At 32.1% G+C, this 18,637-nt stretch overlaps 2 protein-coding genes across 7 annotated transcripts in view; both read left to right on the top strand.

The window, feature by feature from the left end:
• Positions 1 to 6,031, top strand: part of LOC126817687 (nuclear pore complex protein Nup155) — a 30,387-nt gene extending 24,356 nt beyond the window's left edge. For all 3 annotated transcript variants that reach the window (XM_050544798.2, XM_050544797.2, XM_056100563.1), the window contains 7 exons: positions 179 to 308; positions 803 to 916; positions 2,309 to 2,429; positions 2,753 to 2,863; positions 3,262 to 3,398; positions 4,331 to 4,437; positions 4,779 to 6,031. In XM_050544798.2, coding sequence (XP_050400755.1) covers positions 179 to 308; positions 803 to 916; positions 2,309 to 2,429; positions 2,753 to 2,863; positions 3,262 to 3,398; positions 4,331 to 4,437; positions 4,779 to 4,923 — 865 coding nt within the window. In that variant the 3' untranslated portion in view covers positions 4,924 to 6,031. The remainder of the gene's footprint in view (positions 1 to 178; positions 309 to 802; positions 917 to 2,308; positions 2,430 to 2,752; positions 2,864 to 3,261; positions 3,399 to 4,330; positions 4,438 to 4,778) is intronic.
• Positions 6,032 to 11,100: 5,069 nt separating this feature from the next.
• LOC126819670 (serine-rich adhesin for platelets) overlaps positions 11,101 to 18,637 on the top strand; it is a 100,100-nt gene continuing 92,563 nt past the window's right edge. For 2 of the 4 annotated variants that reach the window (XM_050547835.2, XM_050547834.2), the window contains exon 1: positions 11,106 to 11,249. In XM_050547835.2, the coding sequence (XP_050403792.1) occupies positions 11,231 to 11,249 (19 nt within the window). In that variant the 5' untranslated portion in view covers positions 11,106 to 11,230. Of the gene's footprint in view, positions 11,250 to 18,637 lie in introns of all 4 variants that reach the window. The other 2 variants (XM_056100134.1, XM_056100133.1) reach the window with 2 other exon arrangements.

The raw sequence follows: 18,637 nt of genomic DNA, 5'->3' as shown, positions 1-18,637 counted from the left end.
GCCTGGTTTAAAAATGTTTATAAAGTTGAAATTTGTCAATGGAATAGGAGGCTTACCATAGTGTTTATTCATTACACAAAATATTAAGTGACATATATAACCTGAATTTAATTATTTCTGAGTATTCCCCTACAATAGATTTTACTAATTACTAATATTCTAAAATGTATATTTTTAGTGGTGATGTATCTCTACAGCAGCGTATAGAGTATTTATCTAGAGCTATTATGTGTGCTAAGAGTGCCACATCAAGAATTAGTTCAGCAGCAGAAGGAGAGTTTCTACATGAATTAGAAGAAAAAATGGAGGTAGGGTTTCTAGAAAATCCATCCAATAAGATGAATTATGATAAAAATCTACAGTAGAGCAAGATTTATTAATTCATTTATTTATTCATTTATTTACACTGGGTCACATATTAAGGCATGTTTGATTGTCATGAACCGGAATCTAGATTCCTTCCAGATTCAGACTCCCCTCTCAAAGTTTCCTTATGATATTCTGATTAATGAACTTGTTTGAATTCTTTGGAGTTGAAATGAGGGTTATTGAATTCCAACAATTTCTGTTATTTACTTATAGAAATAATGCCATTGATTATGTTGTAGTTTCTAACTTTCTTGCCACTACACCTTTGATATTTTACAGTATAAAGATTTTGCTGTTTATATAACTAAATATTCATAATGCAACAACTTTTAACCACTGCTCAGACGACTTTGTGTTTGTAGGCATGGTTGTTGCCTTGTAATTTATCTTTATACATGGAATTAAATTCCTATATGATGGTATCTAATTACAGGTTGCCAGATTACAGCTTCAAGTACATAGAGCTCTGTGTAAAATACCACATAGATCACCTATGATGAAAGAAGCATTAAATCGTTTAGATTCTTGTCTTATTGATATCACTAAAGTAAGTTTATTATAATTAGATGTCATTTAGTAATCATCTTCACATACAGTTTATACATTGAACCACTTTATCCTGCACAACATGTGAAGCTTACTGTTCACACTCATCACTCTGGGCATCTGGGTAGGCTCTTTAACTGAACTTTTTCCAGTGAGGTCTGTTAAGGGTATTGAGTAGTCTAAGATAGCACTAATTTTTCAACACCAATCTTATTAAAACTTTGCATACTTGTTCCATGTATAATATAACCTAAAGGACACATAACAGTCCAACAGTTTGTTGTGTAATAATGGAGATACAAGCGGAAAGAAAAAAAATGTATTTAGAGCAGACGAGAAGGTTTCCCCGACCTAGATCAGTTCTTGAATAAATTATGACATCGTACACATTGGTCACGTCATCCGCAGTAAATCATGGCTGTCTCCAGCAACAATTTCACACTGGATCATTGACAAATTCTCTTGTTTTGGCATTTTGATGGATATCGGACAAACTACGGTTTATAGCCAAAAAATGTCCCTAACGGGCCTAACATTTCTTAGATTTGCTTTAAGCATTGTTCATGCCAAATTTGATGAAAATCCAGGCAGGCATAACTGAGAAAATTTGACTTTAGTTGCCATCAGCACCCTTTATTATCATGCTTTTGGGCCAAGTTTGGAACATGGTTGGTAAATAAAATTGGTATTTTTTGGGGTGATTAATATGTACTTTATCACCCCAAATAACAAGAAACATTATATTTTATGAACATAACTTACCATGTGCATTTTAAAGTACTCAACACCCTTAAGACAATAAAAATCTCCAAAGTTAATTATTATATTTACCTGATAGTACATGAGCTTACACAGTTATCTATTGGGATAAATATTTTATTTTTGGTAAATATGCCTATTTATGTTATAAGTGTTGGTTTTGAAAGTGTCAGGAATGAGTGGCAGGGTAACTGCAGATGTCAAAATACCTATGATGTCACTATAGTAGTCGATAAACATTCAATTTCTGTGTTGTAAATGTCATTGAGTTGACTTAAAACAGATTACACATAATGTAAATATTTTCTGATAAACATTTCAATCAAATTATTTACTCCAATGTATGACCAAGTCAACTTATGCAGTCATGGTGCCAATAATTTGCTGTACTATGTAATAATAGACCACATAATAAATCTCACTTTCACTTCAAAATTTTGCCAGACGGTCAATATTTGATGCATTTCGTTTGCCTTGGATTAGCAAGATGTTTTTTTACAAAAATATTTTTATGCATAAAAGCTATAAATTAATTGTATTGAGTTCTAAGATTGTATTGTTTGAAATTATAATGTCGTGGCATGTAAAATGACAAGTATCTTTATCATGATGATTTACTTATGTTGTATTACAGTTATATGAAGATTTTGCTGATAGATTTGATTTATCAGAATGTAAATTAGCTATTGTTCATTGTGCTGGTTTATATGATGCAGCTCTAATTGAAAATCTCTGGCAGAATATCATTGATAAAGGTAAACAATTAGATTTTATAAAACTCCCTGATTTGCTGGTACAAGTTCCACTTTCTACAACTTATATTTTTATATTAGACATTTAAAATATTAGTTGTATTCAGTCTGGAATGTCCTCTGGTAACAGAATTTATGTCACATAACAAATGTGGTGCAATTAAAATTAATACGTAATTTAATTATGCTTTGTAACCCTATATTTACTTCGCAGGGTTGAGAACCCAGAAGATATGTAAGTTAGAAACTAGGATTAAATTTCTTTCTAATTCCTGTTCAGAGTATATCAATTAATCCATAAAGATCATTGAACTTATTTATTTTAGAATTTGATGCTTGTTCATCAGCAGATAACCAGTCTCGTGTAACTAATATTAGTAACAGACTTGTTGCTATAGCTCAGTTATACTCCGATACAGAAAGATACTTTCCTCTAGGTAATTATAAATTTATCTTTCATATATATTATTATGTTATTAATAATTTTTAAAATGCTTAATGGTGGGGTGGGTGAAATTCTGTACATTACAAAGAAAAAACACCACTTACTGATGAGGACTTTGTAAAATATATTTGACTTTAGAGTATATTTAATAACTTCTAGAATAAGTTCATATCCAAATTTCCCCCCACTCTATTTACATTCAAAATGTTACACATTAAAGTGTTGGTATTTGTCATCTTGGAGTCTTGGATTGTTCGTATTTGGTTTTATTTTTTTATTTCAAAATTACATACATGTATTAGATACAGTTTTCAAAATATGATATAACGAAATAGAACTAAATAACATTGGGTATTATTATAAAGTATGAGAGATGTTTTGTGTTCACAGCTTTTATATTGAAATATCTGGAACAAAAGAGTTGTGAATTAAACTTTGACCCTCACTGGGTTTACAGAGCCATGTTACAGATCCATGTTTCACCAGAAAAACTACTAGAACTTTATGATAGAATGTTCAAATCAAAGGTAATGTAGTCAAAATAAAATATTGGTTTCTGTCCCATTGAAAATTTGTATCTAAATGTTGATTGATGGTTGTTATTTGGGGTTTACACTTTTGGCATTTTGTTGCCAGTAGAAATTTGAAAAGAATAGGTGGACGCGCCACACTGTCCAGGCAAAATTTTTCTCATAGCACAGTGCATGTTTACAGTTCTGTTATTCAATACACTGTTAATCAATACCCAAATTATGAGATACAAATTTTATGTCTGAAGTCTGTCTTATATTCACGAAAACTTGGATTATTCTGGCGATGAAAAGTGTCTGATTTGACTACCAATCAACAAGAAAAGTTCTACCCACAGCTCAACTGCAGATATTCTAAAGATATTTCCAGTATGTTCCAGGTTTTCCACTCAAACTCCTAGTCCCATAGAAATCAGACCAGACAATCTAAAAAATAAAAAAAGTAGCTAAATCTCTACTCAATATCATCCAAAGTCTTTGACATTGCAAACACAATTATTTGTCGATTTAAATCAACATTGATGTTGTGATCTTACGGGGAAAAGATGGGCTTTTGATATCCAATATTTAAGAAAAAATAAACATTTTACCATTGGTACACGAATCGTGTACCATAATGCGTTTCATCGCCATTTGTAACAAGGAACTCGAAGAACAAGGCTAGACATATTCCACAAGTTAGTCAAATGGTGACTCTATATTCTTATCTGGAGAGCATGTGCAATAAATACTGTCGTTGAAGGCTGGAATAACCAGACACTAGAGAATGCCATTCGATTGAGACCATTTTGTGTCCATTTCTAGGTCCCAAATATTAGCTATTTAGCTCCTTTAAAACCCATTTATTTCCCCGCTAATATGAAAAAAGGAGATAAGAATGTATGTAAATGATGATGTTTTTTAATCAAACAATATGTCTATATTTACAGGATCCATATTGGCAGACAATACATCGTCCTCTACATTTATTGGTAGTACTTCATGGTTTTATGACCCATTTCTCTAATAATCCAACATCTTTACCTACTATGGAAAGGTAATATATTTATACTAACATTAAATAATACTAGATTTTTATTAGAATGTGAAATAGCTTTATTTTACGTCCGCTTCCCCCAAGGTGAATATCGTACACAAAAAACTAACTGTGCATATTTTATCAGGATGAGAAGTTTTAACAGGTGAATTAAGGAAATGAAGTTGTATCGTTATTTATTTGTACATACGGTGTATATCAATATGGGTTATTTAACACTCTTACTTTTGTAAAGTTATTCTAAAAAATGATTAGAATAAAATAATTTAATGAGTTAATTGGAGTAAATAAACTCCTCAATATTAAGATTTATTTTACAAATTGTTTTTCTTGTTCTTCAGACGAAGGTTTTCTACAAGTTGTTTAGATTGTGTATCAAGTTATCTTGTGGAACTTCAAGCTATTAGCAGTACTAATCCTAATGTTCGAAATCTTGTACAACAATTTAAAGCCTTACAAGCGAAACTAGAAAGACTTCAGTATTAAACAATCAACTATAAATAATAATGAATTCTACCAAGGAATAGTGCTAATATTGATTAAATGACATTACAAAATGATTTATGGTGTCATCCCTTTCTTTAAAATGCATATTAGACAAAAAACAATCATCTCCTTACCTATAAATATTAATGGTAAACTAAATATTTAGATTCTTTATCTTTACATGAACTATTGTGTACATCGATCCATAGGAATATTGAATTGATTATCTTTATAACATTTATAAATTATCTATAAAAATCAGAATTATATCTTTGTGATAGAAAATGTATTATAACATGTTGTTAAATGATGTTTGATGGCGGTTATATAATGTATTTCATCTTCCATCATGTATGTAATTTGAATATTCAATTTTTATATATCCACATTAGGCAATACAAAATAAATATTCTGGTTCACATATACTCCTGCTTCACTTAATTACTTCACTTAAATATTTTCGCTCGGTTACAGGCAGCGTGACAAATGTTACTGGCAATCATGAGTGACACTAGATAATCATACATTCCTATAAACCACACGAAAGCCTTGAAATGTGATTTTGCCCATAGTGATCCGTTGACAAAATAAAAATAAAAACCTCCCTCTCGCATCAGATATTTTTGCAAGATTTTCTGAGAACGAGAATATTTTATTTTGTATTGCATTAATGAGTGAAATTTGTATTGACGTTGAATTCATAGCTAGCATGGACGGTTTTGCTGCTGGTAATGGTGGGCATATTATATGTTTGTTATATATATAAAATTGTATAATGTGATATTATCAAATAATAAAAGCATTATATGTTAGAAGGATTTTTGTGGAGTACCTTCAGGTTTAGTTTTGTGTACAATATTACAAATTTTGTCAGATATGGCAATCTGTATGACTAAATGTAAAGCCATTCAAAGTTTCATAAACATGCCTTTCTTATAAATGGCTTAATTTTTTTCAATTATCTGTTCAGTTATTTAATTATATCCTTTATAAAGATATAATTTTGTGAAGTCAGTAAATCAAGAAATGAACATAATGAAAGTTATTTTTTAATATACCTAATGTGTCATATAATGAAATAAACAATGTAAATAAACCAAATATATCATCTCAAGATATCTTGTTGAATTCTTCATTCAGAATCATTGGTAAACATATTATTAGAATACTAATCTTAATACAGATTAAGGTGATTAGTTTTTACAAAATTTTATATTGGTAATTTTTGCTGTTTATACATCGATTTATTACTCCTGCCTACAAATTCTTGTAGCTAAACTACATGATTTCTTTGCACAATACATTTCTTGCTTTAAACATCTTGTGACTCTGCCAGTTCTTAACAGAATTTGACTGGGATGGTAGGGAACAAATCATGGGGTAATTGTTTCTTTGCAGAATTTGATGCTCGACAGTGTGCTTTATTCAAAACAATGTGAACATGTATTTATTTAGAAACAGTAAGGACATTAACTTCCAAGAAAAAAAATCCCACTTAATTTAATGGAGAATCCACATTTCGTTTCTTTACTTTAAAGGACTTGCTTTAATTTATTTAGTGAATTCAATTGTTTATATTTTCTTGGCTTTTTATGTGTTGATTGAAGCTTGTGTCTACAACTGCTTGTTGATTTGTTGACGTAACAAATTAGGTATGGAGTGCATGCGCACCGTCAATAGACACAGGGGTTAATCCTTTGACTCCACTTAAACTGTTAGTGCATTAAAAGTATTTTGAAATTGTTTGCCATTTACACTAAAATCATTTATTTTCTCTGTGTTACAAAATGAAGATCATTGTATTCGCTACATTGTATTTTAATTCAATGTAGCGAGTTAAAACTCGCAAAGTGATCATATACTCCAAAAATCATTCATTTTCTGTTTTACAAAATGAAGATTATGGTATACGCTGTCAACTCACAAAGTGATCATTTACTCAAAAAATCTCTCATTATACGTCCACATGTATAATGTTGTTGGCCCTGTCTGTCCATCCACAATTTGTTTGTGGACACTCTACAGGTCACAATTTTAATCCCTTTTTGATAAAAATTGAAATATAGGTTTATCTCCCAAAGATCCTGGTTCATTTCAAAACTGGCTAGTATCGAACAGTAACTTCATGGATTATGGCCCCTGATTGTATGAAAAATTATGTTTTTAGCTTGTGGACACTCTAGATGTCACAATATTTATCCGTTTTGATGAAACTTGAAATGTATGATTATACCCAAAGAACCTTTTTTTAGCTCGATCTCTGTCCATCTCTTGCAAATGTGGGCGTGTTTTGCGTGGCAACGGCTGGTCTTCCCTGTGTTACAAAATGAAGACAATGGTATACGCTATAAATTAGCAAAGTGATCATTTACTCCAAAATCCATTTATTTTCTCTGGGTTATCCAAATGAAGATCATGGTATATGCTATCAACTCACAAAGTAATCATTTACTCCAAAAATCATTCATTTTCTCTGTGCTACAAAATGAAGATATGGTATAGGCTATGAACTCACAAACAATATGATCAACAACTGGTCGTTGCACTTTATTGCCAAAATTTAGTTCTGATCTTGGGCAGTTTTGGCAAAAATCAATTTGGGAACCTGTTTGCCCTTTTCAAACATTTATTTGTAGTGACCAGCCAAATGGACTTCTAGACATCTGTGTTGACCAGTTAAAACACACAAAGACAGTGGACACTTTAGAGGGTATCTTATATTTATTCGCGCCTGACTGAACGACTGGCACAGTTCTATCATGTGGAAGTTTTTTTTTACAAAAAGGTAATTAGGCTCGCCAAAATATGTTGGCGAGATAGGAGTATAATGAAATACGACATGATTCGGACATTTATCTATAGCGTTTTTCTAAAAATATTCGATCTGTAGCATAGTTTATGAGTTAACAGGTACAAATGTGTTAATTATATTGTATGGCTGTATCTTTCAAGTCTTTGCTGTTATCTACGCAAAACACACATATAATCGGACGTCGTTGTAACGAACTATTCACACGTATCGGTAAAACAATGGAAATACCAGGTGTTTGCAATGGCCCTATTTGACACAATAGATGTAACTATTTATTAACCGCGTGCTTTAATGTTATAAAGCGTGCTTCGGGCAATCTCTAATGATTACTTTATGTCCCCTGATAATGTTTGTTACATGATTTCAAATTGTTTATCAAGTCATCTGGGGGATTGCCCTGCTCGTATAACCGTCGAGGAGTTATTCGATCCATATTTACTGTTCGATACACACGTTTTTATACGCCCACATTTTCATGTGGACGTATATTGTCGTCGCCCCTGTCCGTCCGTCCGTCCGTCCACAATTTGTTTGTGGACTCTCTACAGGTCACAATTCTTGTCCGATTTTGACAAAACTTGAAATATAGGTTTATCCCCAAAAGATCTCGGCTGCTTTCGATATTGGCATGTATCGGATCGAAACTTCATGGATTATGGCCCCTGTTTGTACGAAAAATCATGTTTTTAGCTTGTGGACCCTATAGAGGTCACAATTTTTATCCGATTTTGTTGAAACTTGACATGTAAGTTTATAATCCAAAGATCTCAGTTCCTTTCGATATTCGTGCATATCGGACCGTAACTTCCTGAATTATGGCCCCCTGATTGTACGAAAAATCGCGTTTTTAGCTTGTGGACCCTATAGAGGTCATAATTTTTATCTGATTTAAAAAACCGTATTATTATATCACCATTACACCCTAAGGAAGGTTGAGTTCGAATCTTGTGAAAATCAGACCAAAATTGCCGGACAAAATGGCCGCCATTTGTACGCGAATAGTGTAAAAATATGGTAAATCAAGGTTGTGGACCCTGTATGGGTCACAATTTTAATTCAATTTTGATGAAACTTGAAATGCATGTTTATAAACTAAAGATCTTGGTTCCTTTCGATATTGTCGCATATCGGATCGTAACTTCCTGAATTATGGCCCCTGATTATACGAAAAATCAGGTTTTTAGCTTGTGGACCTTATATAGGTCATAATTTTTATCCGATTAAAAAAACCGTATTATTATATCACCGTTACACCCTAAGGAAGGTTCAGTTCGAATTTGGGGAAAATCGGAACAAAATTGCCGGACAAAATGGCCGCCGTTTGTACACGAATAGTGTAAAAATAGGGTAAATCAAGGTTGTGGACCCTTTATGGGTCACAATTTTAATTCGAATTTGATGAAACTTGAAATGCATGTTTGTAACCTAAAGATCTTGGTTCCTTTCGATATTGTCGCATATTATTATCTGATTGTAACTTCCTGAATTATGGCCCCTGATTATACGAAAAATCGTGTTTTTAGCTTATGGACCCTATATAGGTCATAATTTTTATCCGATTTAAAAAACCGTTTTATTATATCACCGTTACACCCTAAGGAAGGTTCAGTTCGAATTTGGGGAAAATCGGACCAAAATTGCCGGACAAAATGGCCGCCGTTTGTACGCGAATAGTGTAAAAATAGGGTAAATTAAGGTTGTGGACCCTGTATGGGTCACAATTTTAATTCGATTTTGATGAAACCTGAAAAGCATGTTTATAACCTAAAGATCTTGGTTCGTTTCGATATTGTCGTATATCGGATCGTAACTTCATGAATTATGGCCCCTGATTATACGAAAAATCGCCTCAGATAAGGTCACACTTATCTGATTTTAAAAATCGTTTGAATATATCACTGTAACACCATAATAAAGGTTGAGTTCAAATTTCCTGAAAATCAAACCAAAACTGCTGGACAAAGTGGCCGCCGCTTGTACGCGAAAGGTGTAAAAAATATGGTATATCAAGGTTGTGGACCCTGTAGAGGTTACAATTTTAATCCGATTTTGATGAAACTTGAAATGCATGTTGATCTTGGTTCCTTTCGATATTTGCGCATATCGAATTGTAACTTCATGAATTATGGCCCTTGATTGTAGGAAAAATCATTTTCTTTTTAGCTTGTTCTCTATCCATCTCTCAAAAATGTGGGCGTATCCTGCCTGGCAGCCGCTGGTTCAAGATATACCATGCTTCAGAATTTACTGTTGGATAAACACGAATACGACATGATCTATCATACTCTCAGTGGGGTATAATAATACTTCATGAGTATAATAATGCATGCCTTCCAAAAGTGTGGTATAATATATTTCCTTATAACCAATATTTATGATGGTTTACGACTTGATAAAGGGTTTATGATGACGTCTGGCGATATGCATTATCTTTTCAATGGTTATGAACTATGGGGTTAATTCGCGATACTTACTTGCACTCTATAAAATATCTATGAAATATTTTATTTAAGATATAAATTTCAATCCCTGTTCAGTTGGCGGTTTTTTTGGGTTTTTTTTTTGGGGGGGGGGGGGGTGGAGGGGGGGATTTCTGTCGTCCACTCGCATTTACTTTACAGTGTACATGTAGGATATTGCAGATTTAATTAAGCTCTACAATTGGTAGTTAGAGTCTTTAAAATTCAAAACATAGGCTGACTCAACTGCGATTATGATTACTGTTAAAACCACGAAATGAAAAGCTTGCAAAACCGCTTGCTTGTCTTGTTTTATCAAAATTTCCGCTGTTTTATACTATTCTTTTAAATACTGCGAATGGTCGACTTTTTCAGGGCCCTTTATAATATATTCTTTGTTTATTTTTAGAAATAATTTTCAGAGTTGATTAAATCAAAGTGTGAATAGTAAATAAAGTTTATTTTACCGCGTGTGATTGTTAGTGTGTGCTTAGATTAGGTGGGAGGGCTATATATTGACTAGCGAGCCGGTTTTGTTTACGATCTTCCTAAACAGAATGTCTTTTACAAATCTCCTTCTCGATGGCTCTCAAATATCCACACATTGGAATGAAAATCTGACATTGTGTCAACTACTTGTCGACAGGATTTACATTGCCAACTTTTTACTTCTTGGTCAGCGAAGTGGCCGAAGAATTTTTGTCATTCAGTCGGACACTCCGCGTGCCTTCTAATCTTTATCTTAATTACTGTACCGTGAGTTGCGAGAGAACAAAATTTATAACCAGTCTAAAGACATTGAATATCGTTATGTTGAACCGTTAGGCGGCGCTCTACTCATAAAGCTACCTTTTATGAATGTAATGTGAAGGCATACACATGTAGACTACTATATAGAATTACCTATCAAGTAGTGTCGGGTCATGGTTGAGTGATTTCCTTGGGCACTGTCATCCGAAACAGGTTGGACTATACGATATTGGAGAAGTCTGGGAGTACTGTGTGATGTTTCGATGAATTCTCTTGGATTATAACAATGACAGACAACTCGAAAGGTAGGTGCTAAAAATAAGTTGATTTTCTACAGGTGACCCTCTATAAAATGATTATATTGTCACATGTGTGTAGATCTATATAGATATTGTATGTAGTGGGGTAGGATTCACTCTTTATACAGAATTATAATGTACTGTTGACTGAGCCCAACCCATTTTTTCGTTCATTCCCATTCTATCAAATTAAATAACAACAGCATTCAAAGCGTACGTGACTTTGGGTTTAAGTTCGGGATTTTTACTGCTATATAGACCGATACATAGAAAATCAAAATATTGACAGTGACAATATTATCCTTTAGACCCGTTTTGTACACATGAGTAATTGGTCATTTAACTGTCTTGTATATGCTAAACTCCAGTGCTAAAGCTTAAAGCATGAGCAATTTCAAATGTTCTTGTGCTGTCAAGTGTGAATATAACGTTTGCAATAAAACTGTCATTGAATTTAAAATTCATAAGATAAATGATCTCATGAAATGTATTCATATTATTATAGAGGAAAAGATTATCCTTATTTAAACAAGTTGTGTTTTTAAAATCAAAGATCATATTGTATTCACCATCAGTAAACTGTTAGATAAAATTTGAAATTGTTATCACTAATACTATTATAGTTGAGGTGGTTACCTATTAAAGATACATTATGGGAGATTCAGTAATGAGTTGGCAGTTCTCACTATAATAGTTAAAAACTAGATAATGTAAAGGCAATTTGGTGAAAATTTCATTCAAATTGATCCACTATGAACCGAGAACTAAGCGACTGAAATTCCCAGAAGCCTTGGTCATCATTACTAAAGTCAGTACGATAAACAGCATAGTCTCAATTATCCATTTAATCGTTTAATCGAGAAGGAAAGTTATGCAGTAAATCGGCTTACAATCCACTAAAGATCGCAGGCTAGCGCTGCCATCTAGAGTTGATTATGGCCTGGATAGGTTAATTAATGTCTAATTAATAATTTAGATAACATTTCAGGCCTAAAGAAAGACCTGAAATATCTGCTGCTTTTGACACGGTAGATGCTTCTATTCTTTTACTTAGACTTCATTTTAAATTCGGTATTTGTGGCTCTGTATTAAATCTTTTAGAAAGCTATCTTGTGGGTAGAAAACAGTGTATTTTAGTTGATTGTAAATTGTCATCTGAATCTGTTTTGTTATCTGGGGTTCCTCAAGGTTCTGTTCTTGGTCCACTTTTATTTACCCTTTATACGTCACCATTAGGGGATATTGTCAGAAAATATGGTCTCCGCTTTTATATGTATGCCGATGATACTCAGTTATATATTTCATTTACACCTAATTGTCCACCTTCTTTCAATTTATCAAAATTGCAACTTGAGAACTGTATATGTGAAATCAGAAAATGGATGTCAAAGAACTTTCTAAAATTGAATGATGATAAAACCGAATATTTGTTATTAGGCTCAAGGCATCAATTAAGTAAATTTGAACATGTTATATGAAAGGGTGCACAATAAATATGCTGTAATAATAATGATAGTTAGTTAGATTGTATATTAACATGAGTTTGTATCATAGTGTATTAGATTGTATATTAAGCTAGGGTTGTGTATTGAGTTGTATATTAAACAGAGAGTGTATTGTCTTGTGTATTAAATAGAGCATGTATTGGGATGTGAATTGAAGATTTTAGTACCAAGTTGTGTAATGATTAAACAGTGTATTAGTTTGTGTATTGGAGATACTGCCTATTATAATGTTGATTTGGTTGTGTATTAGACTGAGTGTATTCTAAAGGGTTTTATGGAGCTTCATAAGTTTAGCATGAAATGCTTAATAAACAGTATCTGCATATCTTATTTTGCCCCTCACAATATTAAACATATTCCCCAAATGGTTGACTTTGCACAATAAAGCATAATTTAGGGGAGGGGGGTCTGCATTCCACTTTGTGACTAACATGCATTAATTTTTTTTATTTTAATAATTCGCTGATGCAGAGGGGTTTTAGTAGTGGGAAGAAACCATACAACCAAGAGAAACTCCCAAGGTTAGGCAGATGAACCTTATCTTTCTGGTGTACAAGCCTGAGATTATAACCACAATGCTTGTCTTAATGACAGACATTGTTGTTGTTGTTTTGATGGAGGTCAATTTAAAGATTTAATTATCAATTAAATATGGAAATAAATAGATATAAATACATCTTAAAGTGTGGAAGGTATAAGACTTGGTTGACCTGATTTTATTTTTCCCTTTTATCCTGAACATCTTTTGATTACACTGTTATACTTGAGTAGGCAGTAGGAATTCATATTGGTCATTCTTAATCAAATGTAAATATTATGATGTAGACAACTTTATTTCCTTAATACATCATATTAAATCAACTTGTCTAATTAAAATATCATGTTATCCAACTTATCATTTTTACATTCTTTTCTAATTACTTTCAAATTAAAGTGTTATAAATCTCCAGCTGTGTTTGAATGAAATGGTAAAAAGTATCCCCCAAAAAATCAAAGATTATGATTTTATTTTTTCTGTCTCTATGTTATCTTCTCATATAATAAATGAAATCTTAGTTTGTATAATATAAAATGGGACAGGGAACAATATAACATTTACAAAAGCATATTGACCATGACGTATAGGTGAAACAAGCCAGATCGTTATCCATGTGTGAAAAGTATGTACCATTTTAATGTAAAAACTGTGTTATGATGTAATTAAGCTCATCTGAGTTATAAAAGCAATCCTTCATGAAGAAATGGTGGAAGTGGACATTAAATAAAGCTATTTCACACTTAAAGAAACGCAAGAAAAACCTATAGAATACATACAGTTTAATACACAAACAAATAAATATTATAATCTTTAATACCCAAACCAATATACTGTTGAACAAATACACAATATGGTACTAAAATCAAATTCACAACCCAATACGCACTTTTTGTTTGATATACAACCCAATACACTTTTTGTTTGATATACAACCCAATACACTCTTTGTTTAATATACAACCCAATACACTCTTTTATTATTAGTTTATATGTCTAAGACACATAAAGATGGTAGTGTGAAGTCAGTAGAAATCAATGTAACTCGTATTCTTTGAACGGTATATTATATGGTAGTAATTGGGACATAATTAAATAAAACACACTATGGATGACAATTACTTTCAACTATAGTAATTAAACTATAGTAACTGTAATCCGTAAATAATATTTTATTTGATTCAAATTGATCAGTCTGTGTGTTTTTTGGGTTTTGGTTTTTTTAGATTAAAGTACTTTTGATTGTGTATGGTTTAAACTATTTAGCCTTTAATGTAGTATGTCAGGGTTTTGAAAATATCCAAGTGCTATTTTTAAAAAACAAATGCAATGATAAAAGATTAGTATGTTCGTGACAAAATGACAGACACCAGAGGGAAGTTTGTGACAAAATGACACACCAGAGGGAATGTGCCTGTCTGTGATTCCTTATTCATTCATTTCAATGAGTAGGACTGTGTATATAGAGGTTTGCTTACTTTGTGTATTGTTGAATATGACTTATAGAACATACTAGATGATAGCTATTTGACAACTTGAGATGTGAATGATGTTATTTTGTCAGTTTTTGTCGGTGATTAGTAAAACTGTTTTTTTTTTTGTCAAAATTTTTATTATCCATAATTATTTTATGAAATGTGTAGAATGTGCATATCTATAACATATCTTTCCTTCTCAGCTACTTTTTGCAATACAGTGGACGCTATTGACCTAAATAATCTGTTGGAGGTCCTTGTCGACCCACCAAAAATCGAAGCACTTGTAGAGCAAAGTATTTTGCATGAAGATTGTCTGAACTCTTTGAAAATTTACTGCAAAATCTGTATCTCACCATAAATGGACAGATTGTCAAAACATTCTAATTTCTACATACCCCATCAATTCAGAAATTGACTTCTTATCTACTGGCAAGGTGATAGCACCTCTTTAAAATTTCCTTCTATTGTAATTCCCATATCTTGATTGTATGGAAGATGGGATTGTACATTCTCTACTAAATTTAGAATGACAGTTTGACAAGTTAGTTTTCTTCTATTACACTGTTTCTGTCAGACAGACAAACAATGTCATAATGCACCTGCCAAACTTACATACTATATACCAGTTAATATCTTCATTTTCTAGTCATTTCTAACAATTGTCCTTAAATTGTGGCAAAATTTCTCCAGGGTGTTGAAATGGTGTGCCATTACATTAAGTGGACATTCATATTCCTAAGAGAGAAAAATATTGATAGACCTGTGTGCAAATGATTTTTGGATTATAAAATAAACTGCAACGAATCTGTAGATTCTGCCTAGAGCTTCAGAAAGAAACTACTTCTTATTCAAAACACAATTTACAGCAAGATTAAAAAACTTGAGGAAGAAGGGAAAAGCAGAGAAATTATATGGAAATTCACCATATTTAGATCAAGCACTCAAATGTAGCTACGGTCTATCAGGACATTTGTGATAAATACAATCCATAACCCCACCATGATTATACTGAATGTTTTACAGTTTTCTATAAAATGAGGTGTTCATTATTCTCTGTCAAATAATATGACTTTTTAACTTTTCACTGCTAAGGAATGTCGACTTTTATTAATTTAACAATGATATTTGTTAGTTTTGTAGGCCATATTTTTTTTCTAAACAAACCACATGCACTCTTTCCATGGAGTTGAAACAAGCTATATTATGACCATCTAAAAATTGAATCTTACAAACCACCATGTTTCTCAAATACAACATCTGAAAACTGGAATTATAACAGGTTATTTTTATAGTAAACAATGTTATTAAGAGATAAACAATGGCCATTATTCAAGAATATTTCAATTACTGGAACTAATACCTTTTAGAATTTCTGAATTAATATGCATATTCAACATTTAATGTTCTAAAATATTGATTATTCCAGCTTCCATACACTCATAGATCTGTTCAATTGAGAAATTCAAAATGGCTAAGTTAGAACCTTAGCTAAGTACGGCCACAACATTTATATTATTTGTAAGTTTTATTCTACAACATGTTGTTAAAAAGATAGTCTTTGATTTATCATTATCAAATAAATTGTTCAGGATCAATTATTATTACTGATGATAGAATTTAAAATACATTTTATTGTGATTTACATGAAACCATTAACAAAAAAACATGATACTATCTTATTTTTAACCTTGATGATTCTCTCAAAGTGAAATTGGAGACATACATCAATATTTTGATTGAAGTACATCACACAATTTGAAATTTGATACGGTCTACCTGATTTTTCAATAGTCTATTGATCACAAAAGCAATTGTTGAGATTCATCAAGTACTTTCAGTTTAGATCATACAATAGTAAACTACAACAATTCTCAATCTATTTCAAGAAGATAGTTCAATGGTGGCTATAACCCCAGTTTCCTGATTGTATGTAATTATGGAGTGAAATTAGTGTAATACCTTAATGAATTAGTTGGTATTTCTGTCAGCGGCAGTTACCAACTTACAATTTAAATCATTTGGAGCAAGATCATTTTCATATCTGGCAGTTTCCTTTTACTTACTTGAAACAGTGTCTATCGGATAGACTCCATCCCTGTCAATTTTCAAATCGTCACTGAAGACTTACCTGATTTAAACATTTTTACTCGAATTGTACAGAACGCAACTTTTGTTAATGCTCTATGAATACAGGCCTCTGTCTGACAAGCAAAATTTTGAAATAGCATCGCTAATATAGACAGTGTGGAATTAGCACTATACAATGTTCACATTGTATGTCCGTCACACTTTTTGGGACACAATAACCCTCCTTGAGGTAGTATGTTAAAAGTTGGTGTAGGTGTTTATTAGGTGAATGTCTTGAAGAAGTTAGAAGATGAGCATTTTCTGCTTAGGCAAAGCAGAGATAAGCCATTTGATTGTTTGAGACTTTGGAACACATAACTTTTGTTCTAATTGGGTGAGAGTGATCAATCGACTAAGTTTGATGATGAGAATTTCTGCTTAGGCTAAGTAACGCTAAGCAGTTTGATTGGTCAAGACTTTGGAACATAACAACTCTGCTTATATTTGAGGTAGAATGTTTGAACTTGATGTAGATGTTCATTAGGTGAATTTCTTGACTGATTTCAATGATTAGCATTTTCCGCTAAAGCTAAGCAGAGCTAAGCAATTTCATTGGTCAGTGCTTTGGGACAAGATAACTGATTCTAACTTATGGAGAGTGATGATACTTAGTGTATAGTTTCACTACCTGGTACTTAAAAACTTTGATTTCGATGGTGAACATTTTTTACTTAGACTAAGTATAAATAATCATTTTGATTGCTCGATACTTTTCAAAAAGATACATTGAGCAATTAATTGATATGTATCATCTATTTGTTTTGGGATTGAGGCAGGGGACATCAGCCTAAATGTTGGCTTGTTATTATATTCATCCAAAAATTATTCAAATCATTCAATCCTAATGCAAGATGTTGACAAATAAAGTTTACATTGGTTCAAGTTGATTTCCTAATCCCCAACTATACCTGTCAAAGATTGATAATGACAAAATCCTTGACAATAAGATAGTAAATGTTTTGGATACAAGCCAGCCTGTTCTTCAAGAAGATGTTTTAATACTTGAATATAACAACATTCTTTATCAAGGTTCTTATACTCGAATGTGCATTACAATAAAATAGTGCATATATTTTTGACCTTAGCAATATATGAGAACTATCTGGATTTATTGTGCCTTAATGGATTATATTAAGTCTATATTTATAAATGATGAATGATTTATCTGAGATATTTTATAAAGAGTGGAATGAGATTACAATGAACTATGGTGTGTTAATTGTGTGGGGGATATAATTACATGTGATTGTTATATTGACAGTGTGATAATAAAGGCGTGATAAGGCACAGGTCAATATAAAACTCCACTCAATAAATTAGGTTTTATGCTTATCAAACATGATTTGTACCCCACCTTTTAAAGACAGGAGACTATTAAGATGTGTTTTTTTCTGTTTGTCCGTCACACTTGTTTTTACACTATAACTCTGCTGCTAACTGAACTTAAATTTTCAAACATGGTGTAGGTGTTTATTATATGACTGCCATGACTGAGGTTGATGATGAGTATTTTCTGCTTAGGCAAAGCAGAGATAAGCAGTTTGAATGATCGGTGCTTTTTGGACACAATAAATTTGATTCTAGTTAAATGGAAATGATGGTGTATAGTTTTTTTTATATGAATACCTTGACTAAGTTCGATAATGAACACTTCCTGCCAAGTCTAAGCATTGATAACCAGTTTGATTGCTTGTAGCTTTACAGAAAGACAAATATGTAATTAATATGTTTCATCTATTTATATATGGA

Source organism: Patella vulgata, chromosome 4, assembly GCF_932274485.2.
Source record: "Patella vulgata chromosome 4, xgPatVulg1.2, whole genome shotgun sequence".
Classification (NCBI taxonomy): Eukaryota; Metazoa; Mollusca; class Gastropoda; family Patellidae; genus Patella; species Patella vulgata.
The sequence above is the reverse complement of the archived record's forward strand: the minus strand, read 5'-3'. Positions and strand labels throughout refer to the sequence as shown.